The sequence below is a fragment of the Daphnia pulex genome, chromosome 7 (assembly GCF_021134715.1).
Source record: "Daphnia pulex isolate KAP4 chromosome 7, ASM2113471v1".
Lineage (NCBI taxonomy): Eukaryota > Metazoa > Arthropoda > Branchiopoda > Diplostraca > Daphniidae > Daphnia > Daphnia pulex.
In genome coordinates, this window is record NC_060023.1 from 528,809 (window position 1) to 551,642 (window position 22,834).

The following is a 22,834-nucleotide window of genomic DNA, read 5'->3' on the forward strand; positions in this document are numbered from 1 at the left end:
CGTGGCAGACAACGGGTTAACTAACACAAACACAAACATATTACCAACAACAAATGATGATCCGCGCTGACACTTTGGAGATACCGGCGACGTTATGGTGTCCATCTTCTCGAAATTTCCTCTGCATTACCTGAATAAAGAGAAATTCAATTCTTAATTACTGACATGCCAATAAAAGTTACATAATACAGAAAGAAACAATGATCAGGTTTTTTAGCTCGAAGATTTAAATATGCAATTTTTTAAAGTTTAAATCAAGTTTGAAATGTTGAGAACTGTAAATAGAACAAAGCTCACTTGCTAGTCTTTAAAAAAAATTCCGGAAGTATACCGGAAGTAACCACAGCGCCTCAACCATTGAGCTGTCGTCAAATTAAACCACATATTCGTGATCCCCATGAAATTTGGGGTCGATTAGGTGGGATTTAAACGAAATCCAAAATTTGGCCAAAATCGAGAATTTTCCTGAACTATAGTTCAGGAAAATTTTCGAAACCGGAAGTACGAATACGTAAAAAATAAAACATGAACTTTACTACAAATTTGACGAGGATCACGAATATGTGGTTCTTTCGTACGTCAGATGAATATTTACTAAACTACAGACTGAAATGAGTAAACCGGAAGTAGAAATAAAAAATCAAATATCGAAAACCTAACAAGTGAGCTTTGTTGGGGGAATAGTTATCGTTAGTTATCACTAAATACTTCAACAAAATAACTGCCAATAAATGTTTAAAAATATGTGCAAAGTAATGAAACTGACTGTTTTGACAGCTGCACATTTTCAAAAAGCCATCTAGCGTTAGAAATAACAAACGTCCAAGTAAAACTTTGTTTGTGCGCAAAAAGGGCCTGATTTTGGAATTATTACACAGACACAGAGTTTAACGCAACTAGACTATTGGTAGATAACCTAAGAAAATAAGCCAATTGTCCGGTACCTGGCCATAATCCCGAGGTAAGTAACTGCAGGTGTGTAACAGCAAAGGGTTGCGACCACGGAAGTGTTCCAACTCGTCGGTGAAGTAAGACAAGTTGTAGCAGCAAAAGCAGTGAAGCTAGATGAGTGTACGTCGGGAAGATGAGGATGGAGCAACACGTTGCTGGAAGTCCTTCTTCCGTCATGGACAAAGGTCAGCATTGGCTTAAGGATCTATTACATGCTCTGTAAAAAAAGAAATGTATTGCATTAATGAAAATATAACAGTTAATAAAGCATTTCAATCTTTACCTTAACTAACAAGCACACTGAAAGTTTCATGATAAAAAACCGTAAAAATGGAAATCACAGCAACCAACAGCATTACTCCTCAGGTGGAGGTAAATTTCCTGAGGCTAAAGAGAGTGTCATGAAGTATTGCAGTAGCGTGGTGATAGGTGATATTGATGCTTACCTTTATCATATGGGTGAATGGTGATGAATTTAGTAAGGCATTTGACGTGGTGTGGTTGGTGTGGTAGCAGTAATGGGGAAATACCTTGTCTCCACACATTTGTTCTCCACAATACGTAGGCTTCACACATGAGTTTTAGGCTTTTGACAGCATAAGGATGTAATGAATGGAAAGTGACTGAGCGCTTAAGTAAACTTGACTGCCAGCATGGACTGACAATAATGCATCTAGAATTTGAAGAAATAAGTCGGTATAATATCAATAGATAAGTATAAACTATGTCAAGATAAACCTACATAAGATACGAAGCTCAATTTAGTATATGAATCACATGAATATAAGCATAAATTAGCAACAATTAGTTTCGCTCATTTCGCCTCTTTTCACGACGCATGAACAAGAACAACAAGGGCGACAGTAGCGACATCTAGTAATGAGTTTTGAATCTTAAGTTGGTAGCACAGTCACAGCTGGTCGCAGACATGACATTACACGTCGTTCGTTACTTTCATTAGTTATTACTTCAAATTTCAAAACAAATTGAAAGTTAAACAACGGAGATCGGATATTAAGTTAACTGTTTTTAAGTAATAGATCACACATTCTTTAGCTAATGATTCTTACTGCATTCTTGACTTGTTTTCAGATAATTTCAGCTGTAGTTTTCGTGTACCTACCTGGCGAAATAGGTGCTCGACTCGACTGCTCGTGAAAATAGAAATAAAGCTAATCCAATAATGCAAGTCTGAAAGCTGTGTCTTCCGAAGCTCAATGATCTCTGCTGCAAGGTTATTTTAAGAAAATTTATTTTAATTAACTTTGTTCTTGAATTTTTCTAATGTTCCCGTTAACTTTTCCCTTTGAGTTTTTGGAAATCTTCTAGATATTGATGCCTGTTCCAGAGCCAACTATTTGCTGCTATCTGTTTTGCAGACAACAGTATTCAGCTACTCAAGATTTTGTGGTGATGTTGATTGATCTGATCACCACTTATAGTTCTAATTTAGGACAATGTAGGATTGATAGATTTGAGGTATTGCTTTCTCTCACTACAATATGGTTTAAAAACTATATCTAAACATACTTTCCTTTCAGGAGAATCCCTCTCCTCTGTTATAGTTGTTTGGAAATCGACAAGAGATCGTTGGATTTGAAGATTGATAATTTGTGTGGATGTAGCAAAATGACAACTGCATTCCCTTCTTTTCTGTGGCCCCGTTTTCCTAACTAACCATTAACCAACGCCTGTGATCACTCACCCGCTGTGATAACCAGGAGGAGGGGAGGGCTCTGGTTGAACGGGCCTACGGGGATTGGGAAGGGCTATGATATGAGGAAATTTTTGTAGGGTCATGAACTAGGAATTGTACTATGATAACTGTCCTCTAGCAAAATTTGCCACACACTATATTCCATCCTTAACCATTTGTTGGGTTATTTACCTAGTCAAAGTGAATCAAGGTTGATATTGGCATTTCTAGCATACGTAAAATAGATTTTTATTAGATTAATTGAAAATTAATTAGTTAATAATTTTTTTTTTTTTTAATATTTTATTATTATACGGTTGAAGTTCGTTAAAATCGTTTTAGTATTTGTATGATAGATGGCGGAAATACAGCCTAGTTAGATGATTATTCATTATGAGTTTTAAACCGTAAGTTCACTTGACATAAATTAAATGGTTTATCACGATGTGCGACATTAATATTAAAAATCTGCTTGCTAGTGAACTTCGCTACTTTTCCAAATGTGTTGGATGTTATTTAAATATCAATCACAAACCCCATGTCCTGATCAAAGTATATGATCAAAATTGTTTCTCAAAAACCCCATATCAAGTGGATGAATAAGATGAATTTATTACCCAATACCCCATTTCTGAACGATGTATATGATCAAAATTATTACCCAAAAAGGCAAAAACCCAACAAATCTACAGTTTAGACGAAATTAATACTCCACCTTAACGCTACAATAACGTATGCAGCAATACCCATTTCATCGTCGAAATAATAAATAAATAAAAACTTCTGCAGTAAATTCAATTAGAAGGGAAGATAAGGAATATGAAGGATATTTGGTTATGAAGTAGGAACCAGGTAACTCTGGGTATGCATAGGTGGTAACATCAAATGAAGTTAAATACATTGGAATTGGTCGATAAATTCACACAATTTCTTTGTGGAAATTATAAACATTTCACATCATCAAACATAAATTTGAAAATTTATAAATATAAGTTCTGATTAATCTTCATGGCAGGAAGCCGGGAACACATCTGGCACTGCACCTATCCGCCTCTCAGATAAATTAAGTTAAAAACCTGCAATAAAATACAGAGGATAAAAAAAATTACACAATACAAAAGAATTGAAAGTTTGAAACTTAGTTGTTATCCTGTAAGAGACCAATAATTATAATAACAACATATTTTTGTTATCCTGTAAGAGACCAATAATTATAATAACAACATATTTTAATAATAAACCATACTGCCCTATAAACCTATACATATATAACATATTTCCTATAACCATACTGCCCCTAAACTCTAGTCTCTAACTTGGATTGATTTCATATAAAAAACGGATTAAACAAATAAACAAATAAAAATAGAAAACTCAATGAAATGAAATAAACTTCTTTTGACAATAAAAAAAATAAACAAAATTGGACAATGGAGAGCATGGGAAACTAAGTAGTTGCTCAATGGGTAAAAGGGTATCGGGTAAGATTGAAGCAAGCAATAATACCCAACGGCCAACACTTCAGATATTTCTAGTTTTCTATTCTATTGATCATATTTAGTTGTTTACCATAGGTTTTCCTTTTGCAAGCATGAAATCATGTAGTTTTCTCAGCTTTTTTATGATCATCAAGTTCATGTCAATTACTTTGTGGTAAGATATGGTGAGACTGACTCAACGTGGAAGGCAAATCTAAAGAGCAGTAAAGAAAACATTAAAATACACAGTGTTGATATGTAAATAAAGAACTGAAATTACTTTTACAGTAAGGATGGTAGATACCGAAAGTTAATTTAATCCGACGTGATGTGGGTTGTCGACTACTCCTTCACTAAAGGCACGACAAGTCGTACAACGTCGCCAAGAACAATGACTGAATGACAGATCGAGACTGCCCGACTGCGATACGACAAGTCGACAACGAATGGCAAGAGCCAACATGTCTGGACACTTCAAATCAGTTGACTTTTCGCCAGCTGGTGGTGGTTAACTGATATATTAAGCTATAAACGTCACCCGCAATAGCCGCAAAAATCTTTCTGGAACTTTCTGGAACGAAAAAATTAATATAAATTGACAATTAAGTGGCTTTCACTAACGCCGATGGTTTTTATTTTTTCAATTTAAATTAAAGGAAGAAAAAAAAATATTTGACAAAAAAGCGCCTCTACAAAAAAAAACCTAAATTTTTTGATCGCCCAGACCCATCAAAAATACTGAACGATTTGATACATTGGAATATATACCAGCTCTGCTCTGACTATGTGAAATTTTTTTCTTTTCCGAAACCGGCACTACCATAAAAACATTAATTCAACCACCATAAGACGCGAACATCACAGATGAGAGAGAGAACAAAGGTGTGGCCGCGGATATCCGCATCTGCAGGATTCTCACACATTTGTTATTCAACAGCGTCTCGATTGGACTTGGGAAGATGTCTGTCTAATCGGAATGTGTGCGGATTAACCAAAGTGGAGAAAAAACATTTAACAGATTTACCAATAAGCAAGTTTAGCGATTACAAATTTGTTTAATCAAAGCTAGCGAAACGAGAATAACAAAAATAAAGTGCCGTCGTTTAAAAGACATAAAATCATGGGTCTATTTAGTTTTTTATAACATAAGATTAAAGTGAATGTAAAATGGACTGATTAAAAAAGGAACATGGAAGAAGCCATGCGAAACCTAGTTTGAAAAGAATTACCTTCATATGTTCACGCAATTACGCAACAGAAAGCAAATGATTCAACGCCAATAAAAAAAGTCTACTAGTAAAACATTGCAAACAAACATGAGTCTTTTCCTAAAGAGCTGGAAGCTTTCATCAATGAGCTAGAAACCTACTGCGGGCGCTCTGGTCGAACTACAGTTAACCATTAGGCTACAAAATAAAGGTAAAATGAAAATCCCTGTAACAAGATTGACACTCTTGGCAATCGCAAAGTCACAACCTTTGCTGAAACATTAAAAAAAAACGTAATTGTTGTTTTGCTTTTGATACGCTAGCAAACAAATTCGCTCCATAATCCTCAAATTCAAAAACATCACGTAATCAATAACAATTAACCTGAGGTATTTGAATTTGCACGTCATCATAAAACGTTTTTCCCAATGGTAAAACAAAAACATTGAAGCTCGTTTTAGCAAACCTGAATTCTGCCCACTAATCCAGCTTGTTCCAATAAATATGAAATCTTTAAAAATCACTAACCTCTTGGTGACTGGCACGGAAGTGGCGATGGAATTTCCTCCCCTTTCTTGTCGATCCTTGGCAGATAACCTTTGTTCTATCGTGTGTGTCCGACCTGAAAAATAAATCAGACACAGAAACTTAATTATTACCATAACAGGATGGAATTTAAATGGGGTGAAAAATTTCTTTTAATCGTCGATCGATGTTTGCTATCCATGCTATCCTTAAAGCATATCTCGTAACAAATAAATGTACTCAAGGGGATAGAGAATAAACAAATGAATATGACACATGTTATCAACTTCAACTTTACCAGAATCTTACCTTTTTTGATGAGTCGGTTTTACTGTCATGGTGGATTTGAACACCCTGATCTTTCTTCGGGGAAATAACAGAGGTATCTAGAGGACTTACACCATTATTGAACCTCCCCTTTTGAAACTTCCATTTCTTGTTAAGCCAATCTCTTTAAATGAACCTGTAAGAAAAATAAACGGAGAACTTTATTTCTTAACATTAAAATTTAACAAGTTAAACATATGACACATATGTGACTTACTGGAGGTCCAGCACAAGCAATTTTAACTGATGTAACGTTGGCTGGTTCAGCCTGAAATCTGCACAGAGGAAAAGGTTACATTAAAGTGCAAACAAACTGTCATGTTAGGGTATAAATAATACTAGCAGGAAGTAACAATCCACAAAATTGTAACAAGTTAAGCTCTTCTATTTAAGCTTCCATAGTCATCCCATTTTTATTGAGTATTTACCTGCCATGGGCTAGAGACCCGAGTGGAGAGCACTGGCCAAAGTTGAAATAACGATGACCACATTCAGGTTATTTTATTTCCGTGCATCCACGTCCAAAAAAGTGCTCGTTCCGTTTTCTTTGAATTCTTATAATTTCGATTATTCTCCTTTTCGAAACTTGTATCATGCTTGCTTACTTGAAATTTGTAAACGAAAACTAATGCAGACTAAAAATTCCATTCTTCTTAGTTGGTGAACTTACCGCTGTGGGCGCCCTGTCCCAGACCGGGATTCCGAAAACCTTCAATTCAAAATGCAATTAAAATATTAAAATAAATTGCAATACATTTTAAACTAATTGAAAAATGTGCGTTATTCCTTGAAGTATGATCACAATTCAGTACGAAAGTTAAAAAGCATTTACGTAATTAGAAATCTGATAAAAACAGAGGAAATGGACGGATGCAAATTCGGATCACCCTGGCAAGTCTATATAGGCAACCCCTAACGGCATTAGACTACATAGCAGTTTTCAATTGCAAACACCCAATTTACCCGTGGTGAAAATGATCGACATTTTGGCAGTCACTATATTGGCTTTTCTTTTTGCTTATGTCTGCTGGGACATAGGCAGGGATGGCATCTTCATGGATTTATTCAGTCGAAAGACCGATATACAAACTCGGCTTTCGGCTGTTAACCAGATTAAGATTGAACCTGACGTTTCTTGCGCAACCAAACCTGAAATGGACAAAGGTGTTTCGACTCCCGGCGGAGATGACTTGAACTAACAAAGTTGTCTTCCTTTGATGGCGAAAGACGATGATCAAAACCTGACTGTATTGGAAAAAGAACATTTGAAGAATGAGTTGAGTCTACTTCAATCCGAACTGACAGACTCCTCATCAAAGTTGGAAATGTTTCAGAACGTACAAGATGAGTTGGCAACTACCAAAATCGAACTGGAAGAAAAGAAAAGTCTTATTACTGACATTACAGAGAAAATTCTTCGCTTGACAAATGATGACTCACGGTTAAGGCGAAAAATTGAAGACCGGGATAGAATTATCGAATCCAGTGCGATTGAGAAAAACCTGACTGTATTGGAAAACGAACGTTTGAAGAATGAGTTGAGTCTGCTTCAATCACAACTGACAGACTCCTCATCAAAGCTGCAAATGTTTCAGAACGTACACGACGAATTGGCAACTACCAAAAGCGAACTGGAATATAACAAACGTGTAATAACTGAAATCAGCGAGTTAAATCTCCGCTTGACATATGACGAATTGGAAAAAGAACGCTTGAAGAATGAGTTGAGTCTAGTTCAATCCCAACTGACAGACTTCCATTCTCAGGTGCGACAATTCCACATCGAGTTGGAAACTATCATATGCGAACTGGAAGAAAAGAAACGTGTCATTACTGACATTACAAAGAAAAATCTCCGCTTGACAAATCAGGATTCGCGTCTGAGGCGAGAAATAGAAGACAGGAATAGACTGATCGCATTCAGTCAGGCGGAATTGGAAAAACTACGAGTATCCCTTAACAACCATATCGACACAATCGAACAACTACTGGATCATTTTCTGAATAGTCAGACCCCGAAGAATGACGAGGAAGTCGGCATTAAAGTCGAAAAACCCAATGAGATCCCGGCGGCGATACAACAAGTTGAAACGCTCCAAAACAACCCGGAGAGTCTCAAGTTTCAAACGCTGGAAGCTGTTCTCACCATCGAGAATTTATCTGACGAAATTGCGGTCGAGAATCAGAAACTGGATGAAGCACCAGGAGAGCCAGTTTCTGAGCCCAAAGACATTCCGGTTGAAGTAGGTCCATCCAACCAACAACTTGGAATGGACGAGACAAAACCAGTGTGTCTATCGGAGAGTTTGTCCGAGACCATTGTCGACACCGGAAATGTGACTAACGAAGATCCGGTGGGTGATATTGAACTACTTGAAATTGCAGAAGAGACGATTATACCTAAGGAAAGTGGACAACTTGAGGAACAGCCGTCAGAGGCTCAGTCCAAGAGCACCGATAATCTTGAAGATCCACAGGTACCACCCCAAATTCCCGAACAATCTGAACTTTTAAATGATCGGGCAATGGATGAGAAACCGGAAGAACCCAGCACAGAGATCGTTCATAAACCCAAGGACACTCCGGCTGAAGTACCTCCGTCTGGCGAACATGAACTTGAAAAGGACGAGAAAAGGCCGGAACCGAAGAGTATGAACGACAATTGGCAGCAGACGATTGACGATACCGGAAATGTGACTAACGAAGATCCGGTGCTGGGTGAAAATGAACAACTTGAAATCGCCGAAGAGACGATTATACCTGAAGAAAGTGAACCAGTTGAGGATAGTGAACAAGTTGAGGAACAGCCATCAAAGGCTCAATCCAAGAGCACTGATAATCAATTCCGTCATAAGGCTGGAGATCCACAGGTACAGCCCCCAAATCCCGAAAAATCTGATTTGAATAAGAAGATTGACAATCAGCCCCACCAAGTACCAAATCCCGAAAAATCTAAACTTCTACAGAATCGGGCAATAGATGGGAAACCGAAAACAGAACCAGAGCCGCTACCTGATTGCGAGGAAGGAAACCAAACAACCGGGAAATTCAAAATCAGAGTTCTGAGGGGAGTAAACTTCCCGGAAGCCAAGGCTTCTGACAAATATTACGTTTCGGTTTCCATCATGTGGGCCGAGGATGAGCAAGGCAAGCCTCACGTTAAGGACAAGAAAATCAGCAAATCCAAAACGGTCATCGGCATCCAGCCGGAGTGGAACGAAGATTTTACCATCGAGACTCCAGATCCGGAATGGTGTCTAATGACAATCAAACTGAAAAAGTCATCGAAATCGGGTTTGAAGAAGTCTACGGTTGGATCCGTCGTAGTTTACGCGTCCGCATTGAAAGTCAATCAAGTCAATAGGCTGCAACTATACAAAGCCAGTCGCAATCCAGAGGGCAGTTGTCTTGAGCTAGAGATAAAATACCTGCCGGAAGTCATTCCACGTCCAGACATCATTTCTGAGCCCAAGGACACTCCGGCTAAAGTACCCCCGTCTAACAACAAGAAGAATGACAATCAGCCCCTCCATAAACCAAAAGACCCACACGCATTGCCACCAAATCCCGAAAAATCGCAACTTCCACAGAATCGGGCGATGGATGAGAAACCGAAAGCACCAGCAGAGTCGCTACCTGATTGCAAAGAAGGAAATCAGACACCCAAGGATTTCAAAATCAGAGTTCAGAGGGGAGTAAATCTGCCGGAAGCCAAGGATTCTGACCAATATTACGTTTCCATGCGGGTCCAGGAAGGGCGCGACACGATCCGCAAACAGGACAAGAAAGTCGGCAAATCCAAAACGATCCGCGGCAGCCAGCCGGAGTGGAACAAAGATTTTACCATCAAAACTAAAAATCCGGAAGAGTGTCAAATGACCATAAAAGTAAAAAAGTCGGAGAAATTCGGTTTGAAGAAGTCCACGGTTGGCTTCGTTAAACTTGACGTGTCCAGCTTGAACGATGGCCTCAAAAAGCTGCAGCTGTACGACAAGTCTAACAATCCAGTGGGCACAGCTTGTCTTGAGGTGGAAATTACCAGTTCGGCCAAGGTCTAAAAGCAATACGCTCACAAGGAAGGAGGTTGGATGTTAGGAGAAGAGGAGGCCTGGCTAAACTGTAAAGGAAGTTGAGATCAAGAGTGAAAATGAACTGAGAGAAAAGAGTGTTCAGGATCCGAGAGATGACGCGATGGCTAGGAAGGTGGAAACCGGAAGTAGTCAGGACAGGACCGGAAGAGAAAATTAAACCGAGTATTCTTTCTTTCTTATTCTTTTTCTTCCCGCCCTTAATTCTTTATCTTCATCTTTTTTTTCTTCTTTTTATCTTTTTCGTCATCTTCCTTCACAATTGGGTCGAATATTGCAAGTCTCATCCGACCAAACTATAATTCGACACCGATTTGATGTACCTTCGGCATAAGGCAACTGCATTTCGAATGGCGCGAAAATACGTAGACACAGTGTAGCCAAAGTACTTGGACAATTAGTTTTTAAGATTAGGTTAAGTTAGTTAAGGTAAGTTTAAGTTAGGTTAGGTCGAAGTATTTATACGCTACATCTGTTGTCGAAATATTTTCACACCATTGTGGAAATGCAGTTGCTTTGCTTGTTGAAGGTGCGTCGAATAGTTGTCGAATTATTAAGTTTGGTTGGGTGAACGTGTCAGTATTCCAACCCAATTTCTTTTCTATTTTTCACCTTCTTTCTCTTTTCTAGCTTTGAAACTTGCAAAATTTAACCAATTTTAACCTCCCACTCTCCATTACCTTTCCTTCAATCCTTTAAACCTCCACCCCGAATTTAGAAAACTCCACAAAGTCCATCCAAATTCCTTTGACTCGCTCCTATTGTTCACCGAGACCTAGCTGACAATGTGCTTGAAATTTCAAATAAAAATATGAAAACAAAAAAAAAAAAACTTCACCGATACTTTGAATAACAATTCAGAATTCAAAATAAACATATAACAAAGCAAACAAATTACTTTTGGTTTTCCTTCTTTGGGACATAACATCTCATGTTCATCAGCGTAAGAAAAAAAGGTAGCTGTCAAGCCGACTGTTTAGCCCAGCACGGTGAGCGTTATTGTAAGTCACACGGTTTTGAGCTGTCAAATTGTTGAGTCGTGCGAGCGATAAGATTAGATAACAAAGTTGACTCATCAGTCACTCGAATAATTTTCCCAAATTAAAATGGTAGCAGTTGCGAGAATTCAGTCGATTAGACCTCATGTCCCATTAGCTTTTTTAAAAAGATGAATTATTCTGATGAATAACTATGGTGAACTCTGGTGGAATAAACGAAGCATGACTAACCCACACACAAATTCTTTCGTTTTTTCGACAGTGCCGCTGAATGAATGATTGAAATTCACAAAATCTTGGACCCCAGAAAAAGTAACAAGTTTTCTCGGCAGTATGGCTAAAAGAAAAGCACAAGTCTAAATCAAATGTGAATGATTCATCAAGTCAAAAAGCCTGAAAATAAACACGGTGACCAATCACAAACTAGAAAGAAGACTTGAGTCATCGATCGATTTTACCATTGCCAACGAATTCCAAACTGAGTTGCGTCATATTCTATAGTGGCAAAAGAATGGAAATGATTGCATACCTTGAATTAATTGAATGTCAGCGATCGTCATCGAAACAGCCGGACGCTGGATTGGGCGCAGATCCAACTCGCCTCCTAGTTTCCCAGTTGCGTCCATTCCGGGCTGGCCTTGGTTTTCTGCATTCCATTCGGATGTCGTTGGAGGTGATGAAACGGCCGTTCATTTCCGCGACGCAGTTCGTCCACAGCAGTCGACGTCACGACAGCGATCTTGGGCGGATCCAACTAAGAGAATTAAATCAGTTTCACTTGATCATATTAATGGGGATTCATTCAATTCACTCCACGAACTACTACACTTTGATACCCTCTACGCTTTACTCTGCTGAGAAACTGACAAGGTGGGCGACAAGAAAAAGATTTCATTTGGTCTCAACTGCTATTAGAAAAGGAGGATAGGTTTGATAGGAAGCGGCCATTATGGTCTGATTTTACTACCCACTACCTCTTCTAGAGAAAACGAGGAGGTGCCGGTGTGGCTCAAGTTCAAATATTTTCACGGAGATTTGAACTGCTGAAATGGCATATGCACAGGGGTCTGTAGCCAGTATATATCCCTAACCCACCTCAGTCCACAGAAACATATTTTAAAATTTAAAATATGTGAATAATTGAATATCGATACCAGAGAAAACAAATATTGAAATACATAGCTTCTTATCTACTCTTGGAAATGAAAATATGGTGAGAGAAGAACGAAAAGAACACTAAAGCATTTTACATTTTACGGATGAGAGAAAACTGACTTGGATACTTTTACCCTTTAAGTTTCCTATTAACATTTTTCCTATATGGTATGGCCACTTGAAAAAATACTACCAAATGTCTAAGCAAAACCTCCCACTTTATCGAAAAATAAACAAAATGCTGTTTGGTTAAAGATATACTTGAACGTCTAGACTCTGAAAAGTATCTATATCTGACTCTAACTTAATATGAACAGAAGTTTGTAAGAAAAATTGTTTAGAAATAACTGAACTACCTTGGATTTTTGAAGACACCATCAGCTAACAAGCAGCTAGATTCCACTAGTTGATTGGAAAACAAAACTGAAATACAAAGTGATACAGATTAAACTCTAGGATTCTCTCATGAACACAGATTGTAACAACATAAAGTTTAAAAATAAAAATTGTTCTCTTTGATTACATTAACAAATCTTGTGGGGCTTGTGGCTAATATTCCTCGTTTACTAAATTCACAGCTTGATTCCGACTGCCGGATTGTCAAGCTGTGCTGTAGAAAGAACGTAGAAGTCGGCCATGATTGAATTTGCAGGGAGGGGGATAGGAAAATGGTTTCGGCAACCTTTACATATAGTTCACAACCATGGGACGGCCGGACGGAGAGTACGAATCTTATTCTCTACTTCTCTAGCTATAAATAAGCTATCTCATGTTAACACAAATTAATGAATGGGTAATGGTAAGACAAATTGAAATTGCAAGGCAGAAACCGCAGAACGCATTTATAGGAAGCGCCTCGAGAGTCGAGACTTCAGAGTCCAAACAAGAACACCCAACGGCCAACACGAAATGAAATTCGTATGAAAAATCACAGATAACAATTTCGACGAAAATGTTTAGTAATCCAATAAATAAATAAATAAAAATAAATAATGAGCTCAATAAACACTTCAGTCTCGGGATAGTCGCGATCCGTCTCCCGACTTCTCGCTCTCTCCACTATTTATAAATGACGTATGGGCAAGCCATAGCAAACATTTGAAGCTTTAGTGATTGTGCTACGAGACTGTACTAGATTACAGAAAATTGGCCTATTCATCTTTGTCAAATTTTTTTCAAATACTAAATATCTTTGTAAAAATGAAATTAAACAATCATTTTGATATACAACACTCGATATTCGAAAGGGAAAATTACGAAAGAATTAAAAAATATATATATCATTAAGAAAATTTCATCACAAGTGGACTTATGCCACATTGTAATCGATGCTTAAAATTTAATGCCGGTTCAGTCGATCAGTCAATTCCCGGTTATTTTGTGAAGCTTCTAACAATTTTCTCGATTATAGATTTGATCAAACCCCTAGTCAGTTGAGTCTCACGCACTTGTAAAATTCTGCCAATTGTATCGAATTAAAACCAAAATCTGGAATTGAAGTTGAATTGAATGAAGGAAAATTTTACATTTGATAGATGCGACCCTGATGTACTCGTTACTCGACATCAGTCAGTGCGTGGGCGTTAAGTGGCGAATTCCGAACAAAGACGGGCATCCAGCCAGGGCAGGCCAACAGCTGATAAGGCGGCCGTTAGAATGGCAAACAGATACCAATGATAAGCTGTTCCTTTTTTCAAACTACGAAAAAAGGAAATCAGTTAAAATAAACTTTAACTTTTTAAGGAGGCAATTACTTAATGAGTGGTTTGTTGACCATGGCCGAAGAAGTATTCTGGTCCAAGAGAAAGTAGTAAGAAAGAAAAGAAGGAAGTATTCTGGAAATGAGAAGCAACAAGGCGAAACTCAATTCCATTTCCCCAGCGATGGCCAGTCGAAGAAGTCGATGCAGGTGTTCCACAGTGAATAAATCTTCACTATCCACGTATTAGAATAGCTCAGTGGTTCAATTAAAAATTGCAAAATTAACACTACATAAACGAAAAAAAGGAAATAAATGAAAATACTTTTAACTCATCGGAAGAAAAATGAGCCGATGAAACTCATCGTGACGACGGCGATGGGAAACGCGTTATCTGCCAGATCTTCTCGTTATTTCCCGCCGACAAAAACAGCCTGGGATTCAAAAGAAATTTAACGTTCATATTGTTTAAGTTCAAAACAAAGAATGAAATCGAGACGACTTCTTACTCGAGTGAATACGTTGGGTTTGTTGATGCCGTAATAGTCTCCTCGTTCAGCTACTCCAAGTACGAACCACCTGTCCAATTCCGCGTGTGATAATTCATCAGTCTTAATTTCATTCAGAATTAATTAATCATTACCATGCTGGGTTGGATGGGCCAAGAGGACACAATAATTAAAATTAACGTCCAGATGGATGAGTGCTGTTTAACTCTAAAAACTACAGCATACCTTCTTTATACTCTTCTCCCAAACTTCGCAATTGGCAGACCCATACAATTAGAGGCAGTAGGTTATTCCTTTTAAAAGAATAAAGGCTAACATTGGAGCATCTTAATTCAATAGAAAAGACTAATTTGGGGGCTATAACCCAGACGACTCAGCAACTATATCAACTGTGCTACCGGCCTTCCATCACCAACCTGTTTCAGAATAATAAGAATCTAATCAAAATAGGTAGACCTAGTTGACAGTACATATATAAAATAATATTATTATTACATTACATGTAGCCCTTTTCCATGGGTGAAGCCCTTGAGCCCCATTACAGCAATAAACAATTCTGTCGTGGACTCCTTTGTCGGAACACATGAGTGATAAAAACGATGCACTCGTTGACGTGAACACTTTTTCAATTGACAAGTGTGTCATATCCTTTCGGCATCTTGTGATGTGCTGTAACCTTGGCTGAAACAATGGTGCTACTTTTATCAGTCTAAAAAATGAAACAGATAACCTAGCTGCATAGTCAACATTCCAGCATCAACTGAAATTAGTTTGCACAAAACATTTCAAATTATCATTTGATGAAGCACTACTGTAACTGCTGTCAAACTGTGGATATTTTTCTGAGGGCACAAAGGGGTGGCAAGTGGCTGTTACCACAGACTAAGATGCTGTTACGTTATTCCTTACTCTTCCTTATGAAACGAATGGCCGCCATTATTGCCTGAGCCCTGAGGGATATCAAATGGCGCCTACTTCAACAGCTTCAACCATCTAGTGAACATCTTTGAATTAATATTCGCTGCGCTATTGTTGAGGATAATTAAACACTCCGAATCCACAATCTTTATAACACAGATCTTAACCAATAAAAAACGTCGTGTTGTGTTTAGAATAAGAGGTTTAATTTGTTAAAAATTGTTCTTTATCTCAATTTTATTATTCGATCTGTTATTCGATTTTATGTACGATATGTTTTTATTGTGTTATACACATAATTAAAAGTAGGGAATTAGACATTGAAATTTAAAAGAAAAAGCACATATGTTATTCATAAAATCAGTGATGCCGCTGCATTAAGTCACTTATTAATGTTGTCCAATCGATAGGCTGACTAGGAAACTGACTGAAACAAGTGACAAGGAAAGAAAGGAAAAGGTTTGACTGCTTGACGACGGTGTCGTAGATATAGTAGCAGAAGATGTTGTTCTGGTAGTGGTGGAAGTTGCAGAAGTTGTCGTTGGAGCTGTTGTTGGTGTCGTTGTGGGGACCCTTGTAGAAGTTGTTTTGGAAGTTGTAGGAGTCGTTGTAGGAGTCGTTGTAGGAGTCGTTGTAGGGGTCGTTTTTGGCGTCGTTATAGGGGTCGTTGTTGGTGTTGTAGGGGTCGTTGGTGAGGTCATTGTTGGGGTCGTTGTTGGAGTTGTCATGGAAGTTGTTGACGTCGTTGTAGGAGTCGTTGTAGGGGTAGTTGTTGGAGTAGTTGTATAAGTCGTAGGATTCGTTGTAGGGGTCGTTGTAGGGGTCGTTGTAGAGGTCGTTGTAGGGGTCGTTGTAGGAGTAGTTGTTGGAGTAATTGTTAGAGTCGTAGTGGAAGTTGTTGACGTCTTTGTAGGAGTAGTTGTTGACGTCGATGTAGGGGTAGTTGTAGGGGTAGTTGTAGGGGTCGTTGTAGGAGTAGTTGTTGGAGTCGTTGTAGGGGTCGTTGTTGGAGTAGTTGTTGGAGTCGTAGTGGAAGTTGTTGACGTCGTTATAGGGGTAGTTGTAGGAGTCGTTGTTGGAGTAGTTGTAGGAGTTGTTGTTGGAGTCGTTGTAGGTGTCGTTGTTGGAGTAGTTGTTGGAGTTGTAGTGGAAGTTGTTGACGTCGTTGTAGGAGTCGTTTTAGGGGTAGTTGTAGGAGTAGTTGTAGGGGTAGTTGAAGGAGTAGTTGTAGGAGTAGTTGTAGGAGTCGTTGTAGGGGTCGTTGTTGGAGTCGTTGTAGTGGTCGTTGTTGGAGTTGTAGTGGAAGTTGTTGACGTCGTTGTAGGAGTCGTTATAGGGGTAGTTGTAGCAGTCGTTGTTGGAGTAGTTGTAGGAGTCGTAGTGGAAGTTGTTGACGTCGTTGTAGGGGTAGTTGTTGGAGTCGTTGTAGGAGTCGTAGGGGTCGTTGGAGGAGTCGTTGTAGTGGTCGTTGTTGGAGTAGTTGTTGGAGTTGTAGTGGAAGTTGTTGACGTCGTTGTAGGAGTCGTTATAGGGGTAGTTGTAGGGGTAGTTGTAGGGGTCGTTGTAGGAGTAGTTGTAGGGGTAGTTGTAGGAGTAGTTGTAGGAGTCGTTGTAGGGGTCGTTGTAGTTGTAGGAGTAGTTGAAGGAGTCGTAGTAGTCATTGTAGGAGTCGTCGTAGGAGTAGTTGTTGGTATCGTCGTGGAAGTTGTTGACGTCGTTGTAGGAGTCGTTGTAGGGGTAGTTGTTGGAGTAGTTGAAGGAGTCGTAGGAGTCGTTGAAGGAGTCGTAGGAGTCGTTGTAGGGGTCGTTGTAGGAGTCGTTGTAGGGGTCGTTGTTGGCGTCGTTGTTGGCGTCGTTGTTGGCGTCGTTGTTGGCGTCGTTGTCTTAGAAGTTGTAGGAGTCGATGTCGTAGAAGTTGATGGCGTCGTTGTATGGGTCGTTGTTGTAGTAGTTGTTGAAGTAGTTGTTGGATTCGTCGTCGAAGTTGTAGGAGTAGTTGAAGGAGTCGTTGTTGGAGTCTTTGTGGGAGGAACCTTTGCCAAGGGAATCGTCGAACAGAGTCCCAAAGTGGCCGCCACCAGGACGATGCTGGCCGTCAGGATTGCAGTTGCGAGTGAAAATTTGACGGACATGGTGCTGAAAGAATGATGAAGTCGAGAGGAAAGCGTCCAGCAGCAACTACAGACGGTGTCTGGACTCGGCCTGAAAGCTTCACGGCATTTATAAAGAGTGTTGAGATAATATGATTTGCATAATCTTAGCTACATTACTTGAGGTTGCCGCCTAAAAGCCAAACCTTATCAAAATAGTTTTTGTAGGATTTACAGTTTGACACATCCGGCATGACGACTGAAAATGTCGTTCATTTGGTTAAATATATCTATTCACGCCAAAGATATGCTGCAGATTTTACCTACACCATATTAAATCATTATATCTCGTTAAGTAGGATGCTAGATATAGACAGGACGTAAAGGAAAGTGAAAGCTGTAAAAGTTTATCACTATTTAAGGTCAACAGTTATCTCATGCAATATCTGTGAAAAATTTTAACTTTATTTGTCAAGATTACGCAAAGTTGAAATTAGTAAGCCTAATTATGTGTTTAAAAATAATTGTTTCTGGCATCAACTCCCTTGCATAAGATAGTTTTCCTAAAATTTAGGAATATTAAAACATTAATTAAAGATCTAATGTCAAGTTAAAATTGTTAACCTACAAGCAAACTTGAACAACTGCTGCGTGGGCGTGCTGTTTCAATACGTTGATAGCATCCATGTTAGCTGGAAATCCTATTGTCGACAGCAGGATAAGTTATTTGGTTTTGGTACACATTAATCTTTGCAGCATACAGTTTCAATTGAAGCCCCAACAATTTCGACCATTTAATAATGCGGGTCCATTTGATAGACCTACCAGGAAACTGTCTAAGAAAAGAAAAAAGTGTTTGATTGCTGTAAAATTTGTCACTAAAGATGTACACAATGGGTTGTAGTCAGGACGTGAGTGTCGCTGATAAGAGTCCCGCCGACTTCTTACTTGAGTGACCGAACCTTTAAAAATCTAACTAAAAAAAAGCTTTAAAATCTAACTCTAATTCTCAAATTGTTTCACTTTTGAATGTAGTGTTAGTAGATGTCGAAATAAGATTTGAGATAAACAACTTGAGAAAATCTTGTAGTACGCCATTGTACTCAAACGTTGACTATTGCTTTAATAGACTGGCATGACAGATGGCGAACCCTGAATGAACAGCATTTTTCATTAAAAAGGGAATGTTTTAAATGGTTTCAACAAAAATTCAAGAAAGAGGGAGGGATTAAATCACAGCATTTACAATGCAATACAGAAAAAATTTGCCAACTTAAATTTTGCCCTAAAATGCATGCGATAAGAATAAGATACATATAGCAGCGTACTCTTCTACTTAAGACAATTTCAAAAATCACTACATATGAGAAATGAATGTTTTACCGATCGCTGGAACGTTGTCCAGCAGATAGACTGAAGCCAGCAGTGGGTTCCGATGTCAAATAGTGAGTGGATCTAATTTGATACGCCACTGTACAATTTGGCTGAGGAGTGACGGTTTCCTTCGCTGGATCCCCATATGGCGGGAGTGGATAAGCGAGTTGCTCCTGGACGAGAAGAGAGCTAAGCTCCTGGAGTCATCTGAGAGAACAAGAGAATCAAGAATTCAAGATCTTCTTACTATTAATCATACGGTTCAAGATGCAAACTCGGCAACACTTCATGGAATTCCAAATCTGTTCACTTTCAAAGTAGCAACAAAATTAAATAAAAAAATTATAAATTTTAATTTCCAGTTTCGATAGGAAGAAGCAATGGCACCCACCAATTTCCATGGAAAAACCACAAGAAGCTCCAGGCTGGCTGCGGTTCGATTTGTTCAACCGGATTGACTGGGAGCCAACTAAGACGACTTTAACAAAGACTAAATTTCCTGTAAAAACCACAAACAATTGAATTAATTAATGCCGACTGGTAAAGAGGATTTTGATTTGGCAAGGGTATCACTGCTTTCTTCCTTGATAGTAAATTTTACAGAAGTCAACATTACATAAGAGAGCGCCACAATTATGCCAGGACCATGATGTGCAATATGTTCCTTTGGCAGCTGGTCTACCACTGTAGATGGTTTCTCTAGCTCTACTTTGGGTTCAGATTCCATGTGTAACTGTCACATGACATTGTCATTCACTTCAACCGGCTACAACTATTCAGAACTTCTACAGTTTCTATTTTGCCCACCTTGGTTTTGATTCCATCAACAAATCATCTTTTTCAATTATGACGACAGTCTGATTAATTGTTGAAAAAAAGGACTATTATATTTTTAAGAAAAAACTTGATAGTTAATTTCACAATTTGTATGCGTCTTTGGTTTGTTTGTCAATTTGATTGTGGGGGCCGAATGACTACTGTTATTGTAATAAAGCTCTTGACAAAAGGGCCTTTATTCATATTCAGTTTTGCACAGACACTTTCTTCTTTGCAGGATTCTTCAAACAACTTCAGCAGTCCCACTGTGGGGAATAAGAAACAAGAATGGGGAAAAGTCACCCCCTCAGGTGACTTTTCCCCGATAAAGACACAAAGAGACAGAACAAAAAAATTTTCTTCTGTAGCACTCACCCCTTTCTATGATATGCTGGAGATTGGACTGGCCATACCATACAGGTTTTAAAAAAAAACTTAGTTCCTGCAATAAAGGAATCCTGCAATAAGGCGAATAAGGGAATCATGTGGATGTTTCAAACATTTCCTTGGTCCGTGGTTTGGCTTTAACTGCTTGGCACAAACTCATTCTGGCAATGGAGAAACAAAAAGAAAACTTGATTTTAACAGACTCATTTGATCAAATGCTTTTCATGATTTAACAATTTATGAATTTAATGACTGAATCTGAATCATTGTCTCACAGCCAGACGTGGCGTGAGCGTGACCACTGACCACTTGAGTTTTTTATTTTATCTGCAGACGAACTTCCGTTAATCGGTTAGCACATTGCCACCTAGGGACAAAGGCATAAAGCTAAGCAACGGTGACCTCTCGTGAGAAGAAGGCGAAAACAATTGAGTTGAGGCTTCCCTAAGCTATAAGCTACAGTGTACAGTCTACACAGAGAAAACTCTTCGTTTTTCCATGTCTGATTGTAACAATATAAAGGTTATATGTAACTTGTGTTAGTCACAATACCTACAAAATGCTCTTGAAGTGACGGTATAACCTTAATATATCTTCTGTCACGCGACAGCTTTTACTTGCTGGCGCTTTAATATCACGACGCCTGTCACTGGGAAATCACGTAAGGGATTAGGGAAAGTCACTCGATACAAAACTGGGCAGCAACGGAAGATAACAAATTTATCTTTGCTGGAAAGAAAATAAAATGAAAGGAGTACAAAGAGCAAAGAAATGGGTCGAGTTTTTGAAACAAACACGCTCATACCTAAAAGAAAAAAAACTTTAGACGGACATTTTCTTTTATCGTTTTTATTTGATTAGATTATATGGAATTAAAATGAACTAGGCAATTCAATACAAAATGATTGTATAGTCACCACACTATGTTTTCTCTTTTATATCGTATTATCAGGAACTTAATTATTGTAGCGATGACATTTTCAGGTTGATGATCAAACTGATTGAAATGAGTGCGGACGATAGAAATGCAAACGACTGATTGGCGGACGATGGTTCTGATGTTGTGCTGGTCGCCGTGGTTGACGTTGGAGTTGTTGTGGTTGTTTGTGTAGTTTCGGTTGTTGGTGTAGTGGTAGTTGTTGGTGTAGTTGTGGTTGTTGGTGTAGTAGTGGTTGTTGGAGTAGTTTCGGTTGTTGGTGTAGTGGTAGTTGTTGGTGTAGTTGTGGTTGTTGGTTTAGTTGTGGTTGTTGAAGTTGTAGTGGTTGTAGTGGTGGTGGGCGTGTTAGACAACACAGTGTCTTGAACCCACGTCGAATAAGAACTGAGTCTGGTGTAACCAGACGGACTGCCACTCGCGCAACCTGCGGAAGACCAGAAGACAACGATCCCGATCTGCTTCCACGTCCCGTCCGACTGTTTGAAATTCATCGGGCCACCGTTATCACCCTATATTTCAAATGAATGATGAGTAAACTACTCTAATTCCTATAATAGATTTTAATAGTTACGCCGCATATTCCACGACCACCGGCTCCGCTGGTGCACATTTGTTTGTCTGTAATGGAATCACTGCCGTAAACCGAACTGCATTCGGAATTGGAGATGACCGGAACCGTCACTTTATTTAGGTATTGACTAAGACTGCCTGTTAATGATGAAGAATGTTAATGATGTATAATTCAATTAATAGACTTAAATTAAATTATTCAGTTAGTTGGCCTTCCAATATTACCGTCAACAGTTATGCCCCATCCGGTTACGGTAACTGGACTGTCAACGTAATCCGGTTCGTTGGGAGTTGCCAAGCAAACTGGACGGATGTATTCTGTATAATAGAATCACCATTTTGATCATTAACAAACAGCGAATTACGCTAATAATTCTATGATGTATCATTTGCGGATATAGTACTATAACTATTTACGTGTGTATGTGACTGCGGTGGTCAGTTTAATCAAGGCAATTTCTCCGGCTCCAGCGATGTTGTTATTGTAGTCTGGATGAACAAAAATTTCAGTTCCGGAATAAACTCTGCGATTGGGTTCAGACGTTGCTGTGACATCGTGGGCTCCCAGATAAACTTCAACCGATTTGAATGTTAGCCTTGAATGTAGCCTAATAGATGATTAATTTTAGATTATTGTTATAATTAGATCAAGTTCAAATTTCGCGCGGACTCACTCCGCTGAACGAAGGAGACAGAAGGCGGCTGTAAGAATCCACCGATCGGCGATCAAAGTCCCTCCGCAACTATAAACGTCGCCACTGGTCATTTCCACATTGAGGTAAGCCTGCCACGGGAATTCGTTTGGCGACGCCGTTTCTCCTCCGACGATCCTACTGCTTCCGCCATCATCCGATGCTGCTGACAGAAGCGAATTGCTGTTGGCCACTCCGCATTCTTCAAACGACCGAGAAGAAATGTTGTTCGTCCAGGACGCTGCTGCTGCGGACAAACCTTTGACGGACAGTGGAAGAACGGCGTCGTCGGCGGCAGAGTTCTCCAGCGGAATGACCGTACAGAGACCCAAAGTGGCCACACCTAGAAAGATGCCGATCGCTAGGACAAAATGAGAAGATCCGACTTTTTTGACGTCCATTTTCATCTGTGAAAA

At 39.0% G+C, this 22,834-nt stretch overlaps 2 protein-coding genes and 2 long non-coding RNA genes across 11 annotated transcripts; all 4 read right to left on the reverse strand.

The window, feature by feature from the left end:
* Window positions 1-1,535: 1,535 nt before the first annotated feature.
* LOC124196881 lies at window positions 1,536-1,828 on the reverse strand. The gene is made up of 2 exons (XR_006875859.1): window positions 1,694-1,828; window positions 1,536-1,624 (listed from the first exon to the last, which is right to left on the reverse strand). It is a non-coding gene; the product is annotated as an uncharacterized LOC124196881 (long non-coding RNA).
* An 11,607-nt stretch (window positions 1,829-13,435) lies between these two features.
* Window positions 13,436-15,533, reverse strand: LOC124196882. The gene is made up of 5 exons (XR_006875860.1): window positions 15,130-15,533; window positions 14,769-15,050; window positions 14,635-14,704; window positions 14,181-14,559; window positions 13,436-14,124 (listed from the first exon to the last, which is right to left on the reverse strand). It is a non-coding gene; the product is annotated as an uncharacterized LOC124196882 (long non-coding RNA).
* Window positions 15,534-15,771: 238 nt separating this feature from the next.
* On the reverse strand, window positions 15,772-20,922 carry LOC124196875 (mucin-2-like). 8 transcript variants are annotated; one of them, XM_046592118.1, is made up of 6 exons: window positions 20,208-20,668; window positions 19,408-19,515; window positions 19,264-19,318; window positions 19,026-19,189; window positions 18,271-18,794; window positions 15,772-18,205 (listed from the first exon to the last, which is right to left on the reverse strand). In XM_046592118.1, the coding sequence occupies exon 6, from the start codon at window positions 17,682-17,684 to the stop codon at window positions 15,942-15,944; it is 1,743 nt and encodes a 580-aa protein (XP_046448074.1). In that variant the 5' UTR covers window positions 17,685-18,205; window positions 18,271-18,794; window positions 19,026-19,189; window positions 19,264-19,318; window positions 19,408-19,515; window positions 20,208-20,668; the 3' UTR covers window positions 15,772-15,941. The 8 variants fall into 8 exon arrangements, with proteins under 8 accessions (XP_046448074.1, XP_046448070.1, XP_046448068.1 ...); XM_046592114.1 differs by having other exon boundaries at window positions 19,026-19,223; window positions 19,276-19,325; XM_046592112.1 differs by having other exon boundaries at window positions 19,264-19,325.
* A 130-nt stretch (window positions 20,923-21,052) lies between these two features.
* On the reverse strand, window positions 21,053-22,834 carry LOC124196877 (elastase-1-like). Its single transcript, XM_046592120.1, has 5 exons — window positions 22,401-22,834; window positions 22,144-22,322; window positions 21,952-22,044; window positions 21,728-21,864; window positions 21,053-21,665 (listed from the first exon to the last, which is right to left on the reverse strand). The coding sequence occupies exons 1-5, from the start codon at window positions 22,823-22,825 to the stop codon at window positions 21,180-21,182; spliced, it is 1,320 nt and encodes a 439-aa protein (XP_046448076.1). The 5' UTR covers window positions 22,826-22,834; the 3' UTR covers window positions 21,053-21,179.